The following is an 11,492-nucleotide window of genomic DNA, read 5'->3' on the forward strand; positions in this document are numbered from 1 at the left end:
TTTAAACAACAAAAACAAGGAAAGAATATCTATGTCATGAAATATTGAAGAAAATGTTGAAATCTTTCCTTCTCTTGCTTTGAAATTCACTTTGTGTGAATCAGTTGGAAAGGTTCTAAATAAATGAAACCTTTATTTATATATATATATATATATATATATATATATATATATATATATATATATATATAAGATGATGCTCAGCTTGTCAGATTTTGCCTGCTAGTGGTTTTCGTAGTAAAAACCACAAGCAGATGTCTTCTTCCACCCCAAAGGGCAACATTGTTTGACATCAGCCTGTCATTTTAAGTGCTCTCTCTTTTTCTGTCTAGGAGAGCTCATACATCTTAGATTTCTACTGTAGCCATCATGAGTTGAATTGGCACATCAAGCGAGTATCACTTTCAGGCAGCGACGACATGTTTCTGCTGCTGCTGGCGGTTTACACAAAAGCACTTTGGGATCATTTGTTGCCAGTTGTGTTTCAGTTGGTGTGACTTTGCACTTGATTACGTGCTGTTGACAAAACACACAGACATTTCCTCAACCTCATAATTCTACAGTGAAAACGGCCATAGCACTGATTGTCTGCCAATTATAGACCATAATAATATCATGTATTCAGTTTTTACCCACCAGCATGTTTATTAACAGAGAGAATCCAGTTCAATCAGCTGTAACAAAACTACAAAAAGGAGCATAAAACTCAACTGAAACACTGCTGTTACAGAAGTCTTTTAGGTTTAAAGACCTTTTAATCTGTTTTTCATAGCAACGTGTTTGTTTTTTTTTTCCCGCCATTCATTTCTGCATAATATTGTAACACATTATCTGTTAACCGACACATTACTCAGAGCAGATAAAAAGGCATCTTGTACTTTACAGACACGCGCGTACACACACACACACACAAACACACACACACACACACACACACACACACACACACACACACACACACACACACACACACACACACAGAGCACAGTGAGCATTAAGCCCACACGAATTTTGTCCTCTTCTCCATAAAATCATGAGACGCTTGACTTCCTCTTTTCTCCAGCCTGTGCAGACGAATATCTGTCGCTGCTTTGGGTTTGAAGCCTGTCAGAATTGAGGGGGATGCGAAATTACATTGAGAAACAACTATCAGCGCCTTAAAACAATTTCAGGCCTCAGCCTACAGCTGTTAGACTTTGACTCTCACTGATAGAATGGTGCCAACTTCATTTACTGAAAATAGACGCTATTTTGGGGGGAAGAAAAATGCAGTTATACATTATCATAAAGATGAAACTGGTTTTTAAACGTCTGTGCTGGTGAGGGCAAAGGCTGGAAAAGGCTGTTTTATAGTTGTCTGTCCGCATGTTTGTGCCAAATTTGAAAACATTCATTCAAGGTGCTATAGATTAGATAATGGTGGCCAAAGATCATTGTGACAGCACTAAACATTTTTTGCCATTATTCAAGACTTCACACTGCAATATTTGCAAAATCTCACACAAATAGTAACTCTGGATGAATAGAAGTGTAATTTGAAAAAGGTTTGAGCAACATAGGTCTTAATCTTAAAACATCTATCTGAATAGAACACATTGTATATCTCAATGTTAAAACCACTAAAAGAACTTGATAAACTTATCATATTTTCTGATATATCCATATACATATCATTTTTATTTGATTATATATTCGTCTTCATAAAAGGTCAGCTTCATGCATTTTCTTTCATAAATTGGGATGCACATACCATTACTGTACCAATATTGAAAGCATACTTTGAAGGATACATAAAAAACCCCCTCCTTTTACTGTAAGCCATTGTGGAAAATAATGGACTGCAACAAATACCAACCCTGATTAAAACAAGATGACACATTTTCATGTTTCTCTTCGAGAGGATTTTTCTACCTGTTTTCACAATGAGCATGCTCCTTGTCAGCGACCTCACCCTCCTTCTCTCCGTCTTACTCTTCATATGTGAAGCAGGTGTTATTAGATGCTTGATACGAGACAACAGCAGTCAAGTGGGAAACCATCTGTTTCACAGCTTGCTGGTGGTCCGTTTAACCTGGCCATCTTCTCTTGGAGCGAGTCTCCCCGAACAGACCTTTCCTTAAAGGGGGCATTTGCACCTGTAAACTAAAAAGCCCTGAAAATGAAAATACCTGTTTTGGGTAACCTGCCTGTCTGTAGAAATATGATGTTTATATATTTTTGTCTATTGCAGATGCCTCATGGATTCTCTCTCTTCTTTGTGGCAACTTCAGAGCGAGCTTTCACACTGACAGCTTCACAAGGTATTGCATGCGCAAGCACACATAGCACCAGATAGAATACCTTACCATGATTCACTTTCTAATGTTGTACAATTCAGCTCCCAAGGAGTAGAAAGTGCAGCGCAATATTTAATCATTTTTATCAGTTTAATATTCTTAACTTAAATCACGCTGCTGATGGCTCATATACATATCTGAACGTGTCCCCTCAGTTATCATAAAGAAGTGCTGATTAATTGTATAGAGATGTACAATTCCTCCTCAACAACAACTGAGGCAAAAGTAAAAGCAGAACTTAAAAAGTAGGAAAGTGTCCTCGGCATAAAAATGATGAGATCATATTTATCATATTGAATTATGAATAGGGAACATCTAGTTTTTCAGAGAGATGTAAATGTATGTTATGTCATTCTTCTGGCAGTCTGTGTAGGTATGAACAAGAGGTTCAATTTGTTGTGTGCGGAATTATGGGAGTTGTTTATGGCTGTTGCAGTCAAGTACACCTGGTTAGGATCCAGGATGTTTTCGCTCATTTTTCACCACAGAGTTCCTATCCGCTGATGAAATCTGGTCAAAACAGTCAATGAAGCAGTTCCACACTGAAAATCAGGGCACCTATTTCACCTGGTAGAGCACGAACTGTGACGTCTAGTTTGCATCCAGCTTGGTAGGCCTTACTGCATGTTCCTGTCACATCACAAGAAAGGCAAACAAAAACCAAAGAAACAAAATAAAACAGTCTTTCTCTGATGCCCAGTGATTGCTTGACATATGTCTCTGATAAGATGAGATCCCCACACTAAGGAAGTTTTAACTAGAAGTCAAGTTTTCCACAGAGGTTTTCTCCTCTTCAGAATGAAGAGGAGTGTTCAGCTGGTTAAATTTGTTGTTCTTAGAGTTTAATATGCAAATATTCCACATAGTACCTTGAGAAAACCATGAATAAAAGATTGTATTGAGGTACAAAGGCCAGTGGAACATTGAGTAGTGTGGGTGTGATGTCTTTGTATAAACTGCTATGCTTCTTGGTACTTAATGAGCTCTGAGTCCCTGTTATATTTCACAGTCTTTGTTTACCTGTTCCCTGTAGTGTCATGATCACTCTAATGCAGGTTCTTTTGTTGCTTTGCTGTACACGCTTTGTCTGCAACCCTCTTTTTCCCTCTTTTTCCTTTTATCTGGTTGAAAAAGTCAGTTGGAGGCTTCTCTTTGCATTAATGTGCTGCATTACTGCCCAACTATCAAGGCGTGACCATAGAGGGAAAAACATAAAACTCAAAATATCCTTGAAGCAAACGAACATACTGTTTGTTTTCCACTTGCCTTTTGCGTTTAGTAGGTGAACGCAAGTGCAGTTTAGTGACAGATTTTCAAGTTAAAGTTAACTAGTTACACTTGCAAGTGAAAGCACAGCTTTGCAGACCCAAAGGCGTAGCCTGTGTTCCTTAGTTGTTCCTTTCCTTTCCCTGTTTTTAGATGACCTCAAGTCAAGCGCTCTGACAAATGAGAGATCTTCACATCCAATCCTGAATCCTCACTGTTCGCACAGAAAATAAATGAATATTTGATTCACTGCTTGTGAAAGAAAGAAAACCTTCATCTCCCACATATATTATACATCAGACTATAACTGCATGGAAATTAATGAGATATGAGATTACTGTTCAGTTTGTGATTTGCGTCTGGCATCGTTTCATTGAGACTAAATGTGCCACCTACTAAATAAATGGATCGGTTAGGGAATGAATTAATGATCGTTGTGTCTTAAACATGCTGTAGACTGACCGTCTACTGTCTTCACTAGTTGCCTCACACCATTTTGCTCGGCCGCTATTAAGTGCTTTGTGAATGAAATGGAACAATCCCGACGGCAATTTTGACTGAGCTATTATGTGCTTTTAGGCTAGTGGGGATACTATAATGAAAAGCAGCGTCTCCACTGAATCGATCTAAAGCTTTACACAAATTATGATTGTTTCCAGTTTAATTGATTCAATATTAAATCAACTTTGAGTTGAGCCAGTGAGAGTTGAGTGGAAGTGTGAAGTTCAGACTGTGACAATGTTCTCCAAAGTCCCTTTTTCATCATATTGAGTTAGCAAAGAGAGCATGAATAGCCTTTTGTGCATTTGGTTATGAAAGTCTCAGATTTGCCCATTTAAATTCAATTCTGTCAGACAGATGGATGGATTGAAACTGGATAAAAGCGTCCGACTTCCAATGTATGATACAGAAAAGATTGCTTCCTTTTCGTTCTCAGAGAGAAGCACTTCCCTCCTCTGACCTCATAAAACAAGCTCCAGCACATTTCCTAAGTAAGCTGCTTAGTAATCGTCTTTGTTTGAATATTTCTGTACATGTTAATGTGCAAATGGGACAAAAATGGCAACATTGCCTGTGAATAATAAATTTTGTGGAATCTGTTGGAAAAAAAAGAATTGCAATTTTTATTTGAATTCATGTACAGTATGAACTACAATCTCAGGTATCAATAATTGAACGTCATCCTCAGAGAAATTAGTTGGACTCCTTACAAGCACAGTCTCTTGTTTTGTTTTGTTTTTTTTTTTTTCTTTTTTGTTTTTGCTTTTTTGTCTTTTTTTAACAATTGAAGCACATGTAAAATTATGATCTGAAGTAGTTTTTTTTTTTTTTTGCATTACGTTTTTGAAAATATTTTTTTCTTTTTTTTGTAGAAATTTAACCATTTGATGATTATTCTCTCCAAAAATGAGAGAGAATAGTCCCACATACAGTAACCCGCCCCATACATAGACAGTTGGCAGAATAACACACAAGATTTTGATCACCTTGGCTTAGGGTTTTACACAAAAATCAAGCTCACTCTGCTGGTATTTCAAGTCCAACATTCTGCACGTCAGTCGTAATTTCATTCTGGCATTCAAACATCTTGCCACTTAAAACCATCCTGCTCAAGTATATTACCAATACAGAGATATCTTGTGTGTGTATGTGTGTGTGTATGTATATATATATATATATATATATATATATATATATATATATATATATACACACACATACACAGCTCTTATTTATTTATATATATATATATATATATATATATATATATATATATAATCACCGTTCTCTTTTTTTCACTTTAGCCAGCGTCAACATTGAATCATTAAGCCACCAAAAGCATTGAAGGAACTGAGCATTGAAAAAGAAAACTGTGAAGGGAAAGAATGGTTCACTTACTGACTGCAGTATTGTCATTCATCGCACTGAACAAAAGCCTGATGAATAATGAGCTTTTGTTTCAGTTTTTGCTGTCTCTGCCTCTACAGATGTACCCACTCTTTACTTGTAAATTTTTTTTCTGCCATTTTTTCCCCACCTCCATCTTTCTCGTGACCTCACTGTCATTGTAGCAAAAAAAAAACAAAAAACTGTATATTTATGAGACCCAAAGTTTACAACTGTTGGAGTGACAGTGCTTCATTATGCTGTAAACTGTGGAAGGTGTTTTCACAGAGATGAAAATCTATAAGGTGAGTTGGACTGCTGGACAGTTTAATCGCAAAAAAATTGTTACACACAGTTTCATTTAATCTCAAACATTTAGGACTGGGAGTTTCTTTGACATCATGTGCAAACCCCATCAATGCCCTCTGTAAATACAAATTTCTCTGTTTGTGTGGTTGCTAATTAGTGACATATCTGGAATCACTGGGGGAAAATACACTTAGAATAAATCTTTATAAAATAAATATGATTAAAATATGCTTGTTGCACAGACACAAAAATGAAAGGCATACCTATTTCTTCCTTTCTACAAAAGGTCAGTTTCCTTGGAAACGGTCTGATAGTTTTTACTCCTTCTTTTTTATCTATTTTTCACTCTTTTCCCTTCATATCTGCAATATCTCTGTTTGAAGACCTGTCATGACTGTTGTACATCTGGCTTACTCTCTCCGCTCTGACTGTTTTTCACTTTTTTAAATCCTTACCTCCCCCTTCCTTTAAGCCTTTCTTTTTTAAAGACTAAATAAAAAAGTAAAGCTTAAAGTGACTACAGGAGAGACAATGTTTTGATGGTCTATAAATGATGCAACAACAAAGTCTGTGTGTTTTTCTCGGACCAAAATGAGGGCGAGTGGGAGTCGCTTCAATATCAAAGGCCTCTACCCCCTGTTAGATGTTGGGCACAGGGAGAGTGGAAAAGTCTCATGCTGTTTTGCTATCAGCTTTCCTCTGTTACACAGCAAATGAACTGCTGATACAAATTAATGAGCTATATCCCATCTCACCTTATTTTGTTGCAGGTTCGTAGTAGCTTCACTGACTATGTTAGCCCTGTTTGTGTTAGTCTGACAGGGTCACACTACCAGCCTCAGCCTCATTTGCCTCTTTATCTGTGCTAACAGATGGACAATCAGCTCCCAAGCTTGAGTGACCCTGGGGTGATGGCAAGGTAACGCAACACTGAGTGGATGTAGATCATTACTGGGTTAACAGGAAGGCTACAGGAAGGCCTTATGCTCCCCTTCATTTTCCTAAGCATTTTCCCAAGCAATATTCTGCCATCGTACAGCACATGCCGCGGGAAAAAGGGAGACAAATGAGACATGGCGCGGGGCGAGGAACGTGCCTGAGCGAAGTGACAGCGAGACAATCAAAGAAGAAAAAGAACACAGAAAAAAAGAGTGTAGAGAAAGCAAAATGAGGGTAGAGAGGGAACAGAGAAGTAAAAAAAAGAGACAGGAAGGGTAGAGGTGTAAAGAAAAGGTAGGAGGAAGACTGAGAGCAAGAACTTAATCTTAATTAATGTGAAGGATGTATGTGTTGTTTAGGAGCCACAGGGGAAATACACATTTCCTCATTTGGCTGCTTTGCTCCTCAGGCATGCTGGCCTTACTGTGACTTCATCCAGAGCTTTGTCATAAAAAGATCTCATTTTGTGTTGACTGACAGTGGGAATATGACAGCAGTGAAAATAGACCTTTTATATTTTGGCTTGTAAACTTAAGCCAAATAGCCAAGAGATACTTTAGACTATACAAAGAGCAATTAAATGCTTCTGACGCCTTGATCAATATCCTTCTACAAAATATATTATCATCACCTTTATTATTATTGTTATCATCATTAAGTGAAATCAAAGCAATAAATTTATGGCACTGCATTAACTTTGACTTCAGTAAGGCCGATCTCTAAGGTGAATTCCACATGAAATACACTCGACATACTTAGTATTCAGCTTGCGTAAACCATTCTTTCCCTTGTGCATTGTTACACAGAGAGAGAAAAAGAAAATGAGCTAAAAAGCTATCACAAATTGTTTTTTCTTCATTTAGCCACTAGACATACTTTTAATAAATAATCTTTGTTTTTGTAAAGACAGTTGTTAAAGTATCATATGTCGTCCCTTTGCCAAATGGTGATTTATCGCCATTATCGACATCAACTTTGTCAAGTCAATGTCATTTTTATTTCTTTTATTTTCATGTGTTGGTCCATTGTACTCCAAGTATGAAACTGCTGATACTGAATATTAAGTCAAATTCAAGATCAGATTTGGGTCTCTTGTACATTGTCTTTTGAACAGGCTTGAATCAGTAAAGGTTCCTGTGTGGCTGAGCTGTGTATGGTACTGAGCATCGGAGGGTGGTGATAAGTGCTCTTGTAGGTGTTGTAGTGGTTGTAGTGCTCCAGAGGGGGCAGCGATAGGTGTCTCTCCATGGCAGCAACTCCTGCAAGGTCTTCTTCAACAGTAATCACCTCCATGGAGGAGGCAGGGCCATCAGGATCTTGCTGGTTATGCTGTTTCCTCATCTTGTAGAAAATAACCAGCAGAACAGCAGCCATAAGTGTGATTGCAACAAAGCAGCCGATGATAATCTTGGTGGTTTTCATCACTTCATCCAGGCCATTTTGGGCTCCCTCTTGATCCAGATCAAGAACTGGAATGGTGTAAGTCCGCTCTGTGGTTCTTGTTGAAACAGGAGTACCTTTTGTTGTTGAGGATGACACCCAGCCAAACGGGGGAAGTTGCGTTTGGCTATCTTCCCCTGGTGTCTCAACGGTCTCCACGGTGACTGTGGTAAAATAGGTCACTCCACTGTTCTCCACAGAAGTGACATTAAGCACAGCAGAGGCAGAAATATTGCCTGCTGTGTTGCTAACCATACAGGTGTAAGTCCCAGTGTCCTGCATTGTGACGCTAGTAAAGTTCAGTGTCCCGTCATTGAGGACAGATAAACGCACCTTGTAAGCCCCATGTGTCACCAATGAGCCATTGGGCGTAAGCCAGCTGATGGATGTCAGCGAGCTTGTACGGCATTTAAGCTCTGCTCCCATGCCCTCTGTCACATTCAAGTCACTGGGTGGCTCCAGAATAACAGGGACATCACACTGGAAGTAGCTGTGGTCCAGTTCGCCAATATAGCGACCTTTAAAAACTGCCGGAGTATGGCAGCGGGCACAGCAGCTGGTATTGGCAGGTACTGTTTCCTTCAGCCACCAGCTGAGCCACAATATATCACAGTTGCAGTTCCATGGGTTGTGATGGAGATGGACCCGCTCCAAACGATGCAATGGTGTGAAGAGGTCGTGCGGTAGGAAGGTAAGGTTGTTGTGAGCCAGGTTGAGTTCCACCAGAGACTGAAGGTCATCAAAAGAATTCCTCTCGATAGTTTGGATCTGGGCATGCATCATCCACAGCTTCTGGAGGTTCACCAATCCTGTAAATGAGCTGGGTTTGATAACAGAAAGCTGGTTGCCTGACATTTCGAGCTCTTCAAGCCTGACCAAAGGTAAGATGTTGGGTATCTCCTTTAGGTTGCACATTCCCAGGTTCAGGTAGCGCAGGTTGCTTAAGTCCTTGAAGGCGCCATCAGAAATGTAGGAGAGACGCTTGAGCTCGCCTAGGTCAAGCCTTCGAAGCGAGGGAACCCGGTTGAAGGCATAAGATGGTATACTTTCGATAGGGTTGTTACGTAACCACAGTTCCTTTAGCTTGGACAAGTACTCAAACGCTCCATTGGGGATTGTCGTGAGCCGATTATCAAAGAGCTCCAAGGTGTTAAGACTGGCCAGCCCATTAAAGGCACCGATTTCGATGCTTCGGATATGGTTCTTGCTCAGCTGCAAGATTTCAAGGTGGCGCAAATGTTTAAAACTGTCCACTTTGATAACCTGGATGAGGTTGTCCTGGAGGTTCAGATAGCGAGTGTTGGTGGAAATGCCATCTGGGACATCCCGTAGACTCCGGCGGGTGCATATGACTTTACTGAACTGGTTACTGCATGAGCAGACAGAAGGGCAGGTCTGAGCACGGACCAGCCCAGCAACCACCAGGATCTGAAGGGCCAAAAGAAGCACAAAGAGGGGGTTGGACAGCGCCCCCTTCAGCCTATGACCTCTCATTGTCTGGCGCTGGAGGGAGGAGATCATTGTGTTCAGCATTCATAGTTCATCTGTTGTGTGTGTTCTCTGCAACAAGAAGAAGAAAGAAAGAATGGCATTCAGTAACCATGTAAGCATGGTTGATGCTTTTATAATTATTATCAGTACAAAATCTTTTCTAGTGCTAAATTAACTGTAGGAAAAAAAACTAAACAAAACATTTGCTCTTTGCAGCTTCTCAAATGTTACAGCTTTTGTATGTTTTCTATCATAGTAAGATTTACCTTTGGGATATGGACTGTTTTTCAGATGAAACAAAATATTTCAAAAATGTAACTTGGCGCTCCTTCAACAGATTAACTGATGGTGAAAATAATAATTGCTTGTAGCGCTAATCTATTTCTACAGTACAATGTGCACGGAATGACAAATGAACAAGGGCAATATGAATTAAAAGCTTCAATTAATTGTCAACATTGCCCATCTGTGGAATATAACAAGCTTTTTGTTAGCTCCCTAACCCTGGATTACCCCAGATTTCCAGACTTCACAGAGGCTGATATATCTACACTCGAGACTGAAAATGAAAAATGAGAACTTGGCATCCATCTCCCACTCAAGCAGGATCTTTCAATTGTGAATGTCCTTTCACTCATCCCTATGCTTGAAATGATTTAACAAACAAACCCGTAGTCATAAAAATTTTAAAAGAAATAGTACAATCTGCTGACGTCACTGGGACCCCCCCCCCCCCCCCCCCCCTTTTTTTTTTTTTTTAACCGACAAATTACTGACACCAAAGCATCACACTCAATGCTTGTGGCTCTGCATTGTTACAAAAAATACCTTCTGAACGCCTGCAAGGGATTCACACACAGAATATGTTACTGTGGGGGAAAAAAAAGAAAAAAAAAAAAAGGAAAAAGAAACACAAGCTGAAAAAAACAATGTTTGAAATGCATACATTTGCAAACAAAAGGAAGCCAATTGATCCAACTCTGCTTAGTTGATGGTGTGCCATGGTTTATTATATGGTGTGTATTACATTCTGATTTATTTAGTGAGTGATGTTATTCAGTGATAAAACAATGAAGTGTGCTTTTTACAAAAATGTTCAATTACCACTTCATTGCCCTTTTTATTCCCGAACAAATGGTGTAACTCTGAGTGTGAAGAGGTCTGATATTGTCCCTGCATAACTATAGCATAATTTACTATCACCCGAATCAAGTGACTAACAAGAAAGTTGTTACTCTGTTAGATGAGATTAGAGCAGATCAGATTAAATTAGATTAGATTAGTCCATTCATCTAAAGTGCCTAGGAATATGCCTGAGAGTACTTGAGCCTAAAATAGACAGAGAGATTCATATGCATACATCACAGCTTGTAGCTTCCACTTTCACAAAGCAGTGTTGATGTTTTGCTTCACCCCTTATTATCATCAGCCCACAAACAAGGTAACCTACATGTAAATCAATACACATCATGTACCACACATTAAATGTGGTGACTACAAAACGGGGCAGCATTGTATGTGTGTGTCAAGCTGTGCTATCAGCTGGCACAGACCTGTTCTTCAGTGCAGTGAATGCCTTTGCCAAAAGAAAACCACCCTTGCCCTGTGCAAGAAAAACCATAACCTTCCCTGCTGGATCTTTAGGTTTATATATTGATGCCAGTCTTTTTTTTTTTTTCAGATTTTCAGGAAACACAAAAAGATGAACTATTTGTTGAATATATGATATTTAGGCAAAAAAAAATCAACATATCTGTTTATCATCTCTTCCAGTCAACCCACAAACAAGAGGGAATGAGCCTGTTGTGACTGTGATTTAAATGT

At 39.1% G+C, this 11,492-nt stretch overlaps 1 protein-coding gene across 1 annotated transcript; it reads right to left on the reverse strand.

The window, feature by feature from the left end:
- Positions 1-7,814: 7,814 nt before the first annotated feature.
- On the reverse strand, positions 7,815-9,710 carry lrrc4cb (leucine rich repeat containing 4C, genome duplicate b). The gene has a single exon (XM_029498734.1). The coding sequence runs from the start codon at positions 9,708-9,710 to the stop codon at positions 7,815-7,817; it is 1,896 nt and encodes a 631-aa protein (XP_029354594.1).
- Between the last annotated feature and the right edge of the window lie 1,782 nt (positions 9,711-11,492).

The sequence above is a fragment of the Echeneis naucrates genome, chromosome 3 (genome assembly GCF_900963305.1).
Source record: "Echeneis naucrates chromosome 3, fEcheNa1.1, whole genome shotgun sequence".
Lineage (NCBI taxonomy): Eukaryota > Metazoa > Chordata > Actinopteri > Carangiformes > Echeneidae > Echeneis > Echeneis naucrates.

Excerpts from the sequence above, each read along its gene's own strand:
- lrrc4cb (XM_029498734.1), bottom strand. The coding sequence starts at position 9,710 with ATGCTGAACACAATGATCTCCTCCCTCCAGCGCCAGACAATGAGAGGT.